General features: G+C 38.6%; 1 protein-coding gene across 1 annotated transcript; it reads left to right on the top strand.

The window, feature by feature from the left end:
- Nucleotides 1–6,040: 6,040 nt before the first annotated feature.
- LOC130221791 (B-cell receptor CD22-like) lies at nt 6,041–16,120 on the top strand. Its single transcript, XM_056454421.1, has 9 exons — nt 6,041–6,083; nt 6,581–6,925; nt 7,024–7,254; nt 7,349–7,606; nt 7,719–7,955; nt 8,030–8,120; nt 8,270–8,315; nt 8,766–8,977; nt 15,795–16,120. Exons 1-9 carry the CDS (start codon nt 6,041–6,043, stop codon nt 15,847–15,849), a joined length of 1,518 nt encoding a protein of 505 aa, XP_056310396.1. The 3' UTR covers nt 15,850–16,120.
- Nucleotides 16,121–18,805: the final 2,685 nt, after the last annotated feature.

Here is an 18,805-nt window from a genome sequence, read left to right as displayed (position 1 = left end):
TTTTTTTTTAAACTGCAAAGACAAAATATGGACTTGATGGACAATGACTGTCTTACAACATCATAAACTTTAGAGAGTTTAATCTGAGCGATGCTCAGTTAAGAGGAGGGACAAATATTAAACTGTGTTAACCACAGAAACTCTTTTAATGTAAAGGAGAAGTGCATGTGTTAAAACAGTCAGTCCATCAGTCGCTGTTGATCGCTGCTCTTCAACACGGTAAGACAAACACACTGGTATTTGACTGATTATTAGTGTAGATGAAGCTCATATAACACATGATTTCTGACATGAGAAATATCTGGTGTTGATCTCAGTCATCAGTTGATTTCCACACACTGATGTTGTGCATTAATAATCTGCAGATGTGTAAAGATCTTCCTAACACTAAGAGCTGTTTAGGGTGATGTACATTTACTGTTGATGAGTGTAGAAGTGATGATTAATGCTGGATTCTAGATAGATTTGATGCTGATGTGGCTCAGAATGGCTCCTGCTCTTCATCTGATCTTTCTGCTCATCATTCACAGTGAGTCAATCTTACATTCACATTACTGCTTTATTTCTCTGCATTTACACACACCCCACAATCAGACATTATTCAACAGGTTTCTGATCATCTGTTCATGATCTCTCTGATATAGGAAGTTAGGCTGTGCTGGCAGATCATAACTATTTTAACTGTCTTCTCAGACGAGCGTCTTTAGTTATAGTGTCATGAAACCCTCCTGTTTTAGCGTTTCCTTCACACCTTTGGTTTCGGTTGTGATGCACTAAGCTCAGGCACAGTCTTCATAGTGATGACAGTCAATATCTTGTGTTCATCTCACTATATTGGACCACAAAACACTAAAAAGCAGCTTTTGACAGCTAGTCATTAGCTATGTTTCTATCCAAAAATGCAAATTAACTTAAAATCCAGCAGGTGCAGGAATTATATTTCCCTAAAACTGTGGCACAGGCTGTCACTGTTCAGAAATCAACAAATGTGTGAATATAAATCAAACTTCACCTCATTAAAGCTGGTAAGGCGGAAGAGAACATTTACTGATGTTTTGTTATTAAACTAAATAAAATTAGATCAGAATAAAGCACTGCTAAAGAGAAATGTCCTGTCATCTTTTTACATTACACTTGTGTTTATGTGACGGGTGGCAGGTGGGCAGATGGAGGAAGACCCCCAATCGAATAGAAATTACACCTACCCCTAACCCTAACGCCACATTGGGAATTAAATTCCATACAAAGAATTAAAACACTTGTACCTATAAAGCCACGCACAAGTTTGCTCCACCAATTAGATGCAGAGACATTGGCACAGTACAAAAAAAAATATGAAATATAAAACGCATGCTGGATAAGTTGTCAGTTCATTCTGCTGTGGTTCCCTGATTAATAAAGGCACTAAACTGAATATAAAATGTTTACACTGGCAAGGACGTTTGGTAGTCTTACCGGAAAAGCTCTATTACCACATCCAGTAAATTCTGAAGATCATTAACCAGAAAAGACCTTGTATGTGTAAACATGAAGGAGGTCAGGTTTATTTGTTGAAGGTTAGATTTTTATTTCAAGCACTCACTTTCATGCAGTTGAACGCTTTTGAACCAGAGACAAACCAAAATCCTGAACTGAAGGAGTATAATGTTATCGCTATTGCATCTGAAGGGCTACCTGCAGCTAATAAAATGTTCATATTTATTGGCACGTTACAGATATCAATCGATTATTATATATATTTTTTTTTATTATGCAAAAGTCCGTTTTATAATCTGTTTAAACACAGTTGTGTGGCAGCAGTGTGTGGATCTATCCAGCCTCTAATTGTAAAAGTGAATTAATTGTATTTGTTCTAATCAGACTTGATCAAAACAGTCTGCAGAAACACTTTGATTGACATCCTCCCTTTATACGTGTCATCAGAAGGGGAAAAGCCCCGCCCACCAGTGCCCCTTTCTTCCTCATTAGCATAAACAGCAGCCCTGAGTGAGAAGCAGCCGTCTGTCCATTAGCCATTAGAGTGTTTGAGCTGCTGAAGATAATGTCAGCATAGAGTAAGAGGATTATAGATGTGGAGTTTTAGATTACAAATTTTAGATTTTCAAACTAACAGCAACAGGAGTCTACAAAGACGTTCACGTTTGACCTTTTTCACTCGCATAACTTTAGCCCGGTTTTGAATCTTTCTCTATGGTGATGCATAGGACTTTGTAGCTCCACCCTCTTTTGAAAAGAGCAGCGACAGTCGCCAAAACAGCCCAATTTGGATCAAAGCCTAAAGGGTCAGTTTCAGAGAGATCTAAAAACACATGACATCAGAGACCTCAGAATCAGAAAGAGCTTTATTGCCAGGTATGTTCACACATACGAAGAATTTTTCGTGACAGAGCTTCTACAGTGCAACAGCATTACAGAGACAGGACAAAAAACAGATAATAAATATATTTAAAAAAATAGAAGTAAGTAGTGAGTGCAAATATACAGATTGACAAGTGTATGTACAGCTATATTACTATATACAGTGTTATACGTGCAGCTGTTGTGTGCAAATTGGCATGTAAAGTGTGTTGTTAAATAAGTGTATATGTGTATAAAAGTGAATGGCATGTAGTGATGTTGGTTCCACAATTATTATCATCAAGTGTTCATGAGATGGATTGCCTGAGGGAAGAAACTGTTTCTGTGTCGGGCTGTTCTGGTGCGCAGTGCTCCATAGCGTTGACCAGAAGGTAAAAGTTCAAAGAGGCAGTGTGCTGGGTGTGAGGGGTCCAGAGTGATTTTGGCAGCCCTTCTGCTCGCTCTGGATAAGTACAGTTCTTGGGGAGTAGGAAGGGTTGTACAAGTGATTCACTCAGCAGTCCGAACTATTCGACGTAGTCTTTGGAGGTCGGATTTAGTAGCTGAGCTAAACCAGACAGTTAATGATGTGCAGATGACTGATTCAATGATGGAGGTGTAGAACTGTTTCAGCAGCTCCTTTGGGAGGTTAAACTTCCTCAGCTGACGAAGAAAGTACATCCTCTGTTGAGCTTTTGACAATGGAGTCAATGTGAGTGTCCCACTTCAGGTCCTGAGAGATGGTGGTGCCCAAGAACCTGAATGGCTCCACTGCTGCCACAATGCTGTCCATGATGCTCCGTGGGGGGAGAGCAGGGGGGTTTCTCCTGAAGTCCACTATCATCTCCACTGTTTTATGGTCTCCACTGTTTTGAGCGTGTTGAACAGTTATTTTACATCTTGTCTCACGAAGTATAATAGGGGTGTTAATAGTAGTAGTAGTAATAATAATAATAATAATAATAATAATAATGAAAAATAAAAAGTGTCAGTAGCTGTTTCCATCCAAAAATGTGAATTAACTTGAATACTGCCAAACTGGAATACTACATAAAAGTGTTTCCCTCCAACGAGTCAAAGCAAACAAAATCTTTTCTTCCTGATTAATGGCGCCAAATATTAACAGTAAAAATGGAATTTACTGCGGCAGGAGAAGTTGAACCTTTTCTTTATTTAATAAATGACTTGCACCTCAGAAGGCAATCCTGATATGCAATGAGCGCATGGGAGATGTGTGAGGTGTGGAGCACAGATGCTCTTCACAGTTCTGGAGGTCGTTAATTATTAGTGGTGAGCTGTTATCTGTGTTAATGTGCTGGGTTAATGCTAGACTCTTATCTGGTGAATTATCATTATATATATATATATATATCTCGCCATTAATCGATTCTCAGTTGGGTTGGGAGCTGGGTCTATTCTGCACAAGCTATGATGACTTTCACCTTGATATTTTAGCATGGATGTATACCTGACCGGTGAGTCGTCTGACAAAAAAAAAGTTCCCTTCTGAATCAAATCAGCAGGATGCCCTTTTGGATCTTTGTCTTATTTCGAAGACACTACTGACTACGCTTACATGGACATCTGCGTATGGACATACGTGAAGTGCTTACATGTAAGAGTTTCCTGTAATTTTGAGTGACTTTAACTGCAGTTCGGCAGTTTTACTTTCACTCATGAACATTTCATTCATGCCCCTGTGACAAACTGGGCTATTAGATGCAAATAAGGAGTAAGGACTGGTGAGAGTGTTAGGGAATTTAATAACGCACGCCAAATGGAAATAAAAAAACTTCCGCATTTTGCTGCGCGTGTGTGTGTGCAGACCTTTAGTGACGTGTGTGTGTGTGTGTGTCAGAAAATACGGTGAAAACATAATGGTAATAGTTTGATCGCAGTGTTTACTTCAATAATGTCTCTAATATCTGCATACTCCACGTCTTAATTCCATTTCTGTTTAGTTCAGTGATGACTTTAGTCAGATTAAGGTCATCAAAAATGGCTGTTTGTAGGCCTACAGTTCAACATTCATGTTTAATTGAATAAACCGTTAGTAAACACAAGTACATCTTATCGAACATTTATTTTCATCACCAATTATCATAGTAGAACAGTTTCTCAAGCAGTTTGTGATGCATTTTGGAAACAGGAGATGAGCCCCTGGTCTAATGCGCCACCTGGCTAGAGAAACCCGTTCTCAAAGACTTACTTTTAGTCATTATTTGGGTAGCACACATATTCTGAATGCCTTCGGGAGAATTCAAATGAGCCATTTTAATCTAGATTAATCTCACTGTAATCTTGGAATTAATCTAGATTAAAATGGCTCATTTGAATCCCGAAAATATTAATCTATGCCCACCTGTATTAATAATAAAATAACATTAATACTAAAATGGTTAAAGCGCTTTAAAGTGACCAAAACAACATTTCAGATGTGTTACAGTGTGCCCAGCCAGCTGGTTTGTCCATTCACACACATTTTATCATTACATGATCTCTTATAACAAACCTTTTTTTAATGCACATACTGGAATTTGTTCAGTAAAAGTGTTTCCACTGCAGTTTATGTGAATCTTTTCTTTTCGAATAAAGTTTATCCTGCTCTGTTATGCGCTTAAATGTACATCTTGCCGTTTTCTTTCAACCATTTTTTTATGCACATATGCAAAATTAGCATAAAGATAGATGGATGGAAGCGTAGCTACTGACTAACTTTTGAATGACTGTTACATATCTCATCTTACAATGTTTGATTGTCAGCTATGTGTCGTTCATTAATTATGGGTCTAAGCTAAAACGAAAATTAATCAGGGGTCGCCACAGCGGAATGAACCACCAACTTATGCAGCGGATGCCCTTCCAGCAGCAACCAATCACTGGGAAAACCCATACAATCCCATTCTCTCGCTTACACGCACACGCACGCACACTAATTTAGCTTACCCAATTCCCCTATAGCGCATGTTTGGACTGTGGGGGAAACCGTAGCACCCAGAAGAAACCCACGCCAACACAGGGAGAACAAATTCCACACTAAAATGGCAACTAACCCAATCGAGGCTCGAATCAGTGACCTTTTTGCTGTGAGGCGACAGCGCTACCCACTGCGCCACCACAACACCCACATAAACTGCCTCACATTCCAAGAACCCACGCTGTTTTGGGCCCCCAGAGATACTAATAGGAGCCCATCATAACAACTGCCCCTGCTTTTTTTTTTTTTAACTGCAAAGACAAAGTATGGACTTGATGGACAATGACTGTCTTACAACATCATAAACTTTAGAGAGTTTAATCTGAGCGATGCTCAGTTAAGAGGAGGGACAAATATTAAACTGTGTTAACCACAGAAACTCTTTTAATGTAAAGGAGAAGTGCGTGTGTTAAAATAGTCAGTCCATCAGTTGCTGTTGATCCGCTGCTCTTCAACACGGTAAGACAAACACACTGGTATTTGACTGATTATTAGTGTAGATGAAGCTCATATAACACATGATTTCTGACATGAGAAATATCTGGTGTTGATCTCAGTCATCAGTTGATTTCCACACACTGATGTTGTGCATTAATAATCTGCAGATGTGTAAAGATCTTCCTAACACTAAGAGCTGTTTAGGGTGATGTACATTTACTGTTGATGAGTGTAGAAGTGATGATTAATGCTGGATTCTAGATAGATTTGATGCTGATGTGGCTCAGAATGGCTCCTGCTCTTCATCTGATCTTTCTGCTCATCATTCACAGTGAGTCAATCTTACATTCACATTACTGCTTTATTTCTCCGCATTTACACACACTCCACAATCAGACATTATTCTGCAGGTTTCTGATCATCTTTTTTCTTATGGGAAGTTGGTCTGAGCTGGCAGATCATTACTATCTGTGTTTATATTTAGTCATAGCGTCATGCAGTGTATTTTCACATCCCTGACTTGAGAAAGCGTTTTCTGCTGTGGTCAGATAGCAGTGTTGAAAGAGGAAGGGTTTAAAACGAGGACATGCATTACAAGCAAAAAGACACACGTGATAGTTTAAATATAGCTTGGCTAACTCTACATTGCAAAGCACATGAACAGGATGAAATAACAGTGTTCACCTGAGATGCAGTTATGCGTTTCACACAATTACTTTAAATGGTGATCTTCTTGGAATCTTTTAAGTGTAAATAATGAACTCCGTGTAAACAAAGGGCAAAAGTTAATATATTTAATAAAGCATTTTCTGCATAATTCGGTTTCAGTGGTTTCTAGTGCTGAGTGGGCTGTGAATTACAGTCATACACACATCTGCGCACTGAAGAACTCATCAGTGATATTGAGTTGCACTTATACATACCCTACTGGACATCAGATCATTAAGGTGTTCTGGACCAAAGACAATGTAAAAGGGAAAGAGCCAATAGATCTGTCTAAGGACCCTGAATACAGTCAGAGGCTTCAGTATCTGGGGGATGAACAGCAGAACTGCACCGTCAGACTGAGTCATGTGACAAAGAAAGATGAACATGAGTATCATTTCAGATTCACTACTAATGTAACCAAAGGAAGTTGGACTGGCTCTCCAGGAGTGCGTCTCTCTGTCACAGGTGACTCTCCTGAGGTTTCTCTCTTCTTGTGGTCATTATGTAGAATAATAATCAGTGTATGAGAGCAGCACTAGATATAATGTGTGTGTTGTGTTCAGATCTTCAGCTGGAGTCTCCTGAGAGAGTGACAGAGGGAGATTCAGTCCGTCTGACATGTAAAAGCAGCTGTAAACTGACTGACACACCAACATTCATCTGGTACAGAAACTCACACACATTGACTATTGGAGATGAACTCAACATCAGTTCAGTCAGAAGAGAAGATGCAGGCAGATATAGATGTGCTGTACACACACTCACATCACCTGAGGTCTATCTCAATGTTATATGTAAGTTGAGATTAATTTGTTGTAGTATTAAAATTATAGCATTTGTCTTTATGGCAATTAAAACACATTTATTTTTATTTGTGATGTGTTTCAGACCCACCCAGGAGTGTCTCAGTGTCCATCAGTAAATCTGTTGTAATAATTGAGGGAGATTCAGTGACTCTGAGCTGCAGCAGTGACTCAAACAATCCTGCTCTGAAGTTCAGCTGGTTTAAAGTAAAATCACTTGTAGGATCTGGAAGAATCTTCAACATCTCCAAGATCAGCTCTGATGACAGTGAAAAATACAAGTGCAAGGTCAAAAGTGCACATGTAGTGAAATACTCTGATCCTGTGATTTTAAATGTCCAGTGTGAGTTTATGATGTTTCAGTAATGTATTAAATCATATAAATGTAAACTGTGATGCCATATTTGTTGTGATTGTTAATGATTGTTAATGATATCAGTGTGTTTCTGTTTCAGATCCTCCCAGGAACGTCTCAGTGTCCGTCATTGATGATTCTGGTCAGCTTTGGTTTGATTCAGCGAGTCTGATGTGCATCAGTGACTCAAACCCTCCTGCTCTGAACTTCAGCTGGTTTAAGGAGAATCAAAGCTCAGCTGTTGGATCTGGACAGAGTTTCAGTGCAGTACAGAGTGGACGCTTCTACTGTGAGGCTCACAATCCACATGGAGTTCAGAGATCAGACACTGTCACTGGTGAAGCTTTTATCATCACACTCCTGTAACTTCATCAGTCTGGAGAGTTAATCATGATCTGCTTCATCTTTCAGTTCATCAAGGCTCTGGGAGAAATGCTACTGTGATCACAGTGACATCTGCAGCATTATTAATCATAATCTTCATCATCATCCTGTGTATAATGTGAGTTCAATAAAAATGCTATTTTTTTTTAGACTTTGTCAACATTTTTGTAACTTTCATAGTAACATTTTATTGTAAAAAAAGCTTATTTTAATTTAATGTGTTATCAGAGTGATTCATACTCCTTTTAATGCGTGTTATTACAACAGAAAGAAACAAAGGAGTGTTAAATCTGAAGGTCTCACAGTGACGCAGGTAAATCATACAGATTCAACCAGTCCAAAAATCAGTCAAACTCATGTTTTCCTTTGTGTGATTTTAAAATAGTTGATTATATATTTAGATTTAACTCAGATGTGAAAATCATCAGCATGTTTATCTTACGTCTGCATGATTCAGTGTGAATTAATAAAATATTTTATTAAAACAATTCAGAGTGAAATCCAAACACCTGATCAGTTCCTCTCTGCAGTGTTTCTCCAGCGCCCCCAGGTGGTGTGAAGCAGGAACACACAAAACATTATTGATCCATGATTTTTCATATCAGATATATTTTGTTTTGTAGGTTTAATCACTGCATCAGCACATTTACATCAACAAGCTACTTTTTACATTCTTAAAGCTTTCCTGAAGGAAATGAACACTCTCCTCTGGGTGAAAAGCAGATGCTTCGTATTACAGTCATTTTTTTTTGTTGTGTTTCAGAATGATCTGTATTCTGACCCTGGATCAGCAGGTGACGCTCTGTATGCCAGTGTGAATCCCAGAAGAGGAAGAGCTGCTGAATGCAGAGATGCTGAGGAGATCCAGTACGCCACTGTCCAATATCACAAAAACACACAGATGAAGAGAGAGGAAGAAGAGGAGCAGCGTCAGTGTGACATCAAACCAGTTCAGCAGCCTGATCAAGACCACAGGTGAGGAGAAACTGCTGGACCACCAACAACTGCACTAAACACCAGAGATGTATAAAGTACTAGAGACCCAGACTTAAGTAAAAGTACAAGTACAAGTACTCTATCAAAAAGTGACTTGAGTAGAAGTAAAAGTGCTCTTTAAGCACCATACTTAAGTGGAAGTACTAAAGTATTCAACATTTTTTGTACTTAAGTATTGCAAGTAGTTTATTTCAAAATTTACTACTCAAGTACTGAAAGTAAAAATACAAGTATTGTGTAATGTAGTTATTAAAGAATGCAGTCAAAAGACATCATATTGTTTTGTTTATTTTAAATCTCTTTTTGGGGGGCACATCATTAAGCAGAACGAAAAGAAACATGACTTACATTTACATTTACATTTAGTCATTTAGCAGACGCTTTTATCCAAAGCGACTTACAAATGAGGACAAGGAAGCAATTTGCACAACTATAAGAGCAGCAGTGAACAAGCGCTATAGACAAGTTTCAGGCGTGTAAAAGTCTAAGAAGCAAAACATTAGTAGAAATTTTTTTTTTTTTTTTTTTTTTTTTTTTTTTTTTTTTTTTAATAGAGAGAGAGAGAGAGAGAAAGAGGGCTCAGTTAGTGGTATAGCCAGAGAGGCAATTGCAGATTAGGAGGAAAAGTGGAGACTAAACAGTTGCGTTTTTAGTCGTTTCTTGAAGACAGCAAGTGACTCTGCTGTTCTGATGTAGTTAGGGAGTTCATTCCACCAACTGGGCAGATTGAATGTGAGAGTTCGGGAAAGTGATTTCTTCCCTCTTTGGGATGGAACAACGAGGCGACGTTCATTCACAGAACGCAAGTTTCTGGAGGGCACATATATCTGCAGAAGTGAGAGCAGATACGAAGGAGCACAGCTAGAGGTCACTTTGTAAGCAAACATCAGAGCTTTGAATTTGATGCGGGCAGCAACTGGAAGCCAGTGCAAACGGGTGAGTAGCGGAGTGACATGTGCTCTTTTGGGTTCATCAAAGACCACTCGTGCTGCTGCGTTCTGAAGCAGCTGAAGAGGTTGATAGAACTAGCTGGTAGCCCGGCTAGCAGAGAGTTGCAATAGTCCAGTTTGGAGAGGACAAGAGCTTGAACAATGAGTTGAGCTGTATGTTCAGATAGGAAGGGTCGGACCTTTCTGATGTTATAGAGTGCGAATCTGCAAGATCGGGCAGTTCTAGAAATGTGGTCAGAGAAGTTCAGTTGGTCATCAATCGTTACTCCAAGGCTTTTTACCATTTTGGATGCAGTGATGGTTGCTCCATCCATCTGGATTGAAAAGTTATGGTGAAGGGTCGGGTTGGCAGAGACTTCAAGCATTTCCGTTTTCATGAGGTTAAGCTGGAGATGATGATCTTTCATCCAGTGTGAAATGTCTGACAGGCAGGCTGAAATGCGAGCTGGAACCGAGGGATCATCAGGGTGGAAAGAGACGTATAGCTGGGTGTCATCAGCATAGCAGTGGTAGGAAAAACCATGTTTCTGGATGACTGTTCCTAAAGATGCCGTGTAGATAGAGAAGAGAAGTGGTCCAAGCACAGAGCCCTGAGGTACCCCAGTGTATAGATGCTGTAGGTTGGACACCTCTCCCCTCCACGACACCCTGAATGACCTGTCCGAGAGGTAGGAACTGAACCATTGAATAACAGTGCCTGTGACGCCCAGTGACTCAAGCGTAGATAGCAGGATCTGGTGGTTTACAGTGTCAAAAGCAGCTGATAAATCCAGCAAGATGAGGACAGATGATTTAGAGTCTGCTTTAGCCAGTCTGAGGTCCTCCACGACCGAGAGCAGGGCAGTCTCAGTTGAGTGGCCTTTCTTAAAGCCAGATTGCTTGTTGTCCATGAGGTTGTTTTGAGTAAGAAAGTCTAGGACTTGATTAAACACTACTTTCTCCAAAATCTTGGCCATGAATGGAAGCAGGGATACCGGTCGGTAGTTTTCAAGTAGCGTTTGATCCAGGTTGGGTTTCTTTAGCAGAGGGGTTACCCTAGCCTGCTTAAATGAAGTAGGGAATAGACCAGAGTCAAGAGATGTGTTAATTTTGTGAGTCAGTGTTGGTATGACTGCAGGAGAAATGGCTTGCAGGAGATGAGAGGGAATGGGATCTAGCGGACAGGTGGTTGCATGGCTTGATAGCACGAGATTGGACACCTCAGACTCAGAGAGCTGGGAGAAAGAGGTGAGCGTGTGTGGTGTTGGTGGTGTATCTTGCGTGTTTGTTGTAGGTGCAGCAAATTGAGCACTGATTTTTGCAGTTTTGGTATAAAAGAATGTAGCAAAGTCATCAGTAGTGAGTGTGGAGGATGCGGGTGGAGGAGGAGGGTGAAGGAGGGATGAAAATGTTTTAAAGAGCAAGCGAGGATTGGTGGCACTGTTGACTTTCTGACGGAAGTATGTCTGCTTTGCAGAAGTAACCTCAGTCGAGAAAGAAGACAGAAGAGTTTGGTATGTTATGAGCTGTTCAGGATTTTTTGTTTTTCGCCAGCTTCTCTCAGCAGCCCGAAGTTTTGAGCGATGCTCACGGAGAACATCAGAGAGCCAGGGTGCAGGAGGACTGGCTCGGGTTGGTCTGGATGTCAGAGGGCATAGTCTGTCTAGACATGATGTTAGCGTGGAGCAGAGTGTATCAGTTGCACTGTTCGTATCAAGTGCAGAGAGTTTGCAAGATGGAGGAAGAGAGTTAGAGACAATGGTGGATAGTCTGTTGGGTGAGAGAGAGCGTAGGTTTCTGCGAAAGGCAACTAGAGTAGGAGTGTGTGGCGGCTCAGGAGTAATGTGGATGTTGAGAGAGAGAAGGAAATGATCCGATGTTTGTAGTGGAGTTACTAGTGTTTGGTCAGCGAGGCAATGTCGAGTGTAAATAAGGTCTAGTTGATTACCTGATTTGTGAGTAGCAGAAGTAGGTGCTCTTTTGAGGTCGAAAGATGCAAGCACAGTCTGGAAGTCAGCAGCTTGAGGTCTTTCTATGTGGATGTTGAAGTCACCTAGCACCAACAAGGGAGTGTCATAATCAGAAAAAGATGAGAGAAGAACATCCAGTTCATCCAAGAAGTGACCTAATGTACCCGGTGGGCGGTAGATGACAACCACATTTATGCGAAAGGGGTGGATAATGGTGACTGCATGGAATTCAAAAGAGCTGATTTTTGGCAGGGACGGTCTCTGAGTGAATTTCCATTCTTTGGAAATCAGTAGTCCAGTCCCACCCCCTCTCCCTGTCTGACGAGGGGTGTGTGAAAGAGAGAAATTAGTAGAAAGAGCTGCATGTGTAGCAGTGTCCTCCGGTCACAGCCAGGTTTCAGTTAGAGCCATGAGACTACAGTCAGAATGAGTGGCTATGGAGGTAATAAAATCTGCTTTGTTAACAGCAGATTGACAATTCCAGAGGCCCACAGAGAGAGAGAGTTGTGAAATAGAGGATACATGAATTGATCGAAGGTTGTGAGGGTTGCGCCTGCAGCGTACCTCCCGTGCTCTGCGAGTATTAGTAACAACAGGAATTAGTAAACACATAATAAGTGCAAGGAAAACAATAATGAGTGCAGAGAAAAGGAAAAAAATAAAGTAAGAAGTACTCAAGTGCTTTGACGGTGTCTTTGCTCGGTGGAGTCGCACAGGTAGAGTCGATGGTCTTTACCTCGTCGGTCTTCACACGAGGCGGCCTTCACACGAGGCTGCCGCGACCGCTGCCGCGGTGAGACTAGTCGCTTATATACACCCCCGAGCGCTTTGCTGATTGAGCTCAGGTGGACACGCCTCGAGAGTAAAAACACCCGAAACTGCGGCCGCGGGGGCGCGTGAAAAACCTCCGGCTCGGCACGCAAGCTCTTACAGTAAACAAAAGGAAACAGTGGCTAAAACTTGCTAGTACTAAACACAGATAGCTGAAAAACAATTTTAAATGTCCAACAACCAATACACAACCAGCTGAAACAAGTCTAACTGTTCTCTAACCAAACACTAAACACAGATAGCTGAAAACAATTTTAAATGTCCAACAACCATACACAACCAGCTGAAACAAGTCTAAGCGTTCTCTAACCAAACACAGCAACTGAAAACAGGTCTAAATGTACTTACTCGGTGTTGCTCTCGATGCTACAGTGCTTCTCCTGCTAGCTAGACCAAATGTGTTCACATATATAGTCTTTACCTGGCGTTTGGACACGCCTCCAAAGTTACAAAACACCCGAAACTGCGGCCGCGGGGGCGCGCGAAAAAACCTCCGGCTCGGCACGCAAGCTCTTACAGTAAACAAAAGGAAACAGTGGCTAAAACTTGCTAGTACTAAACACAGATAGCTGAAAAACAATTTTAAATGTCCAACAACCAATACACAACCAGCTGAAACAAGTCTAACTGTTCTCTAACCAAACACTAAACACAGATAGCTGAAAACAATTTTAAATGTCCAACAACCAATACACAACCAGCTGAAACAAGTCTAAGCGTTCTCTAACCAAACACAGCAACTGAAAACAGGTCTAAATGTACTTACTCGGTGTTGCTCTCGATGCTACAGTGCAATACTGTTTTTCTCTCACACTTGAACCACACATCTGACAGATTATAACAGCTTTAACACACACCTTTCAAAGTTGTGTGTCACAAAAACAGTCCATAATCCACTCAAAACGCTATTGAAACCCATTTTCGGAGCACAAATTACTGGTTGTAAACGCTGTAAACGAACGTTCTAATTCACTTGATTTTGATTTTATTGTAAAAAAAAAAAGAAAACGTGTATATTACTGTGTTCAATGAAAATCTGAAATATTTTATGTCTTATGGCTATGGTTTAGTATTCAAAAATGTTTCATTTTGATTGTTTTAATTAAATTGGTCTTAAACTTCATATTTTTATAGTATATTTATTCATTCTGGTACTTTTACCATAAACCAACATCTCAACCATTTGGTAGAGGCTGATATTTTAGAAATTATGGGATGTGTTGGGGGAAAATGTATTGATTGTGTTAACTAGCGACATTAGGAGTTAAGAAATGCAATAAATAAAAAAATTCTATTGGTTTTTTTCTTGGTGTGACAGTTAAATGGTTACTTGTAATACAATTGTGTCCTTTAATACAGCAGTAATATATATGAACTGTACCCTTAATTTGACCCGCTCAAAGAAAACACTCTTTCTGAACGTATCAAACAAAACTCATGCACAGAAGACAGCATGAGCATTTATAGCAAATAAACTAATGTAAATATTCTCCCGCCTGCTTTTTAAACGCTGACAGGCGAGGTCTTACACCCCTTTGATTGGTTATTGACTTCACCTTCTCAACAGAAAGGGCTGCTATCGGCTTTAGAAATGAAAGCGTTGTTCACTGATGGCGGGAAGAACAGCTGCAGTTACAGTCTATGTATGTATAATACGCGGTTATCACAGGTAATCTATAAAGTTACCTCACAAACAGGCCAGCGGGTCAAATGTCCAAAGTGAGAGAGGCAGAGATGGAGTCTCACAACATTTCTCTGTAGTAGTGAAATAGCGGCTCGTGTGCTGTGCCGCCTTCACTCGCCCTCGCGCCTCCGTCCTTCGCCATAGTATTGCGACACCGCACATAGGAGATAAATGACGTCAGTACGTAATAACCCGTTATGATCTATTACTGAACCGATATCGACCATTTTGACACCTCTAGTACGAGTAACGATGCAGCTCATAAAAAATCTATCGGAGTAAAAGTATTAAACTCATCGAAAATATGTACTTAAGTAAAAGTAGAAGTAGGAGAAGAAAACAATACTCCAGTAAAGTACAGATACTGCCTTTTAGTACTTAAGTACAGTAGTGAAGTAGTTCTACTTCGTTACTATACATCTCTGCTAAACACACACCACACATAACCACTGCACTAAACACACACCATACATACCCACTGCACTAAACACCCACCACATATAACAACTGTGCTATATTTAAAATAAATAAATAAAAATAGGCTAATTTTACAGCTCTCCTGGAGTTAAACAGTAAAATTTTGACCATTTTCAATCCATTCAACCGATCTATGGGTCTGGCGGAGCACTTTTAGCTTAGCTTAGCATATGTCATTGAATCAGATTAAACCATTAGCATCTCTAGTAACAATGACCAGAGTTTAGATGATTTTGCTATTTAATGATTAGCTCTTCTGTAGTTAAATCATGTACGAAGACCAACATAAGTTGAGATGTTGTAGGCTGATGTGGCTAGTAGCTATACTCTCATTCTGGCTTAATTCTCTAATAATTAAGAAACATGGCTGCATTACTACAGCAGTGGAATGATATCTCCAGTGTATTCTGGGTTTAATAGATATGGTTTAGGGGGTGCATCAAAGTAAATATGTTCTAAATAATCTCTCACTAATATCTCCATGTTTGTAAAGCAGAATCTTCAGCCGCTGCACAATATAATTGCTGGCAGTTGCTTGATTATTACTCTATAATGAGAGTATAGTTCAGCCATATCAGCCTAGAAAATAGCAACTTTTCATTTTCTGTCAGCCTTAGCAAACAATGAAGCTACCGAAGTTTCAACAGATTAACTATCAAAGCTCTTTGGTCATTTTTGAGATGCTAACGGTCTAATCCGATTCAATGATCTATGCTAAGCTAAGCTAAAAACGCTCTGCCAGACCTGGAGAAAAGCTAAATGAATTACAAATGGTAAAACTCAACTGTTCAACTCTAGAGGAGTGTAAAATGAGCCCTTTTTTTAACCTCAGAGTGTTCCTCGACCCAGCACTGATTATTTGAGCTGTAATATTGTGGTTTTTTTTTTTGTTTTTGTTTTTTCAGCCGATCAAATGCTGAAACAGTGCAAAACTCAGTGATCTACAGCAGCGTCAGATGAAAGATCCACAAACATCTCTGGGTCTCAAGCCGATCTCTGGGCCTAGCAGAGCACTTTTTGCTTAGCTTAGCATAGATCTTTGAATCGAATTAGACCATTAGCATCTCGCTCAAATACTTGCTCATCTGTACTGTTGTGACAGTCATAACTATTTTAGCTGCTTTTTTATATACTTATTATTATTTACACCAATGGATACGATAAATACATTGTACTGTATGGTTGGAATTGTATTTTCTTGACTGTGAATCATATTCTTTTAGTATTTTGTATACAAGTAAATCCGTGTATCCTTTCTGCCATCAGAGTGTCTATGAACTTCTTTCCGAATCTGGCCCTGTTTACACTGCCAGTTAAATGTGACCCAGTTTCGTTTTTTTGCTCATGTGAGACAGATCGGATCTGTTCTATGACTGTGTAAACATGAAAAAAACTCATGCGTTCAGATATTCAGAGATCGGTTTCAGGCCTCCTTCATGTGTGGAAATAAATCAGATGTAAATCGGATATCACAATGCGACTATCATGTAAACAGGCAGATTGGATTTGAAGCATTCTGTTGTGTACGCCATTAAACTTGCAATAGTGTGGTACTTCTCCGCGGTTCAATGACGTAGAAGGAAAAGCTTGTGTCATTGTAGGACAGATATGTGGACAAGCTTTGACACAGCATATCAAATGTTGGTTTGCTCGTCCTAAAATTTCAGACCCACTGCTCCTCATTAAAGCCCGCCACAATTTGCTCCCACCAGACCTGGGATCTCTCTCGTACCCACAAATTCCTTTGAATGGTGGAGGACACCATATATAAACCATGCAAGCTGCGATGACGTCCCGTCATCAAAATCATTTTAAAGTTGTGCGAACATATTTCGCAGAGCTAAAAGCAAGACAATTTCTTCCATCGTGGAAGAACGCATGCGCAACGTCGTAAATTATATGTCAAGTGTTTACATGAAGTGTTGAATCGGATATGGGTTACAATTAAAAGAACATGTTAACAGACAGGCAAAAAAAATCAGATATAGGCAACAAATCGGAATTGGGCATCAAGACCTGACATTGTAAACTGGGCCTTGGAGTAGATGTGAACTCTGTATATTGCTTAGCCTGTCTGTGCATCTCACAAATTTTCAAGTTAAAGTCTATTGTTGTACTGAATGATGTTTTGTATCAGTCTTATGATTGGTCAGATCCCCTGTCAATCAAACTCCATGTGGCGTTCAATTGTTGGCCACTAGAGGGCATTAAACTGAAGTACTAGTGTATTATTATATGGATTTAAAGGCACAGTTCATCCAGAAAAAAAAAAAACTTCAGTCTTAGTTTACTCAAACTACACTTATTCCAAACCCACAAAATAAAACATTTTAAAGAATTTAGAGTTTAAATGTATTTCAGTTCTACTATTGATATCAATAGCAATGCGTTTAATATATTCTTTAAACAAAGCATCTTGTTTTCAGCAGAAATAAAATGAATAATGGTTTGCAACCACTTGAGGGTGAGTACGTTTAATGTTGGGGTAAATAATCATTTACATAAAATCTGGTAAGTTTGAAAAATGTAGGTCATTTTTTAATGAAAAAAACCAGTTACAGAATAAAAGCAGGCACTTTCAAAATAATACGGTTACTACTAGCACTAGTATAAAAACATACTAGATAAAATGAACACAAATGATATTTGACTTCACATTAACTGATATTTGATGATTAATAAATTATAGATGTTTATATTTGATGATCTGTAAATAGATTATATATTTCATTAAACATTTCTTTCTGGTGTGTGAAAGGTGTTATACTCAAACGGCAACCTACTGCTCTCCTTCGTGAAGTCAAAATGGAAGTAATTAAAACTGCAGTTCATCGACTGGTCTTTGGGGGGCTGGCTCCAGGAACTCCAGATGTTCTCTGACTGCATGGGCAAATTAGCCAATTTTACAGCTGATTAAAAACATGTATACAGCCTGGTATGAAAGATGGTTTTGGTACATATAGCTAATATTACCCTTCATGACAACTGTTAGGGGTGAGTTTGTTTATAGATATATATATTTATTTTTATTTATATATTTATTTATATATATATATATATATATATATATATATATATATATATATATATATATATATATATATATATATATATATATATATATATATATATATATTTTTTTTAATATATATTTATTTATATTTATATATATTTATTTATATTTATATATATATTTTATATATTTATATATATTTTTTATATATTTATATTTATATATATTTATATTTATATATATTTATATATATTTATATTTAAATATATTTATTTATATATATATTTATATTTAAATATATTTATTTATATTTATATATATTTATATTTTTATATATTTATATATATATATATATATATATATATATATATATATATATATATATATTTATATATATATATATATATATATATTTATATTTTTATATATATATATATATATATATATATATATATATAAATTATCCATTTCATTTTTATTAAGTCCGCGTAATTAAGGGCGTGGCCAGCTAGGTCTTGCTGCTCGCCGTCACGTTACCTCAGCTGATTCCATCTGATTAGCAGCTGATCTCAGCATATATGTCGTATTTTTGTTTTGTTGAATGTTTCTCTACACAGTCAGTAGCCTTTTGCAATTATTTCTTACATTTTTCAAGTGATATGGCATGCTGTGTGCACTTTATATTTCTCACAACCCATTCAAGTTGCCTCCATTTTCCAGGTGAGTGAAATGATATACTTATAGCATCTCTATAAATGTATTTGTTTTAAGATCATTTATAATTTTCTTTAGAACTTCAATGCACCCCAGAATCTGACAGATTGATTAGCCGTAGGCTCTAGAACAGTCATCTGAAGTGTTGTCATACAGTGTTAGGCCTGGATTTCATAATTAGCCTTGTAT

The sequence above is a fragment of the Danio aesculapii genome, chromosome 1, assembly GCF_903798145.1.
Source record: "Danio aesculapii chromosome 1, fDanAes4.1, whole genome shotgun sequence".
In the NCBI taxonomy this organism is placed as follows: Eukaryota; Metazoa; Chordata; class Actinopteri; order Cypriniformes; family Danionidae; genus Danio; species Danio aesculapii.
This window is presented reverse-complemented; position numbering and strand designations above follow the sequence as displayed.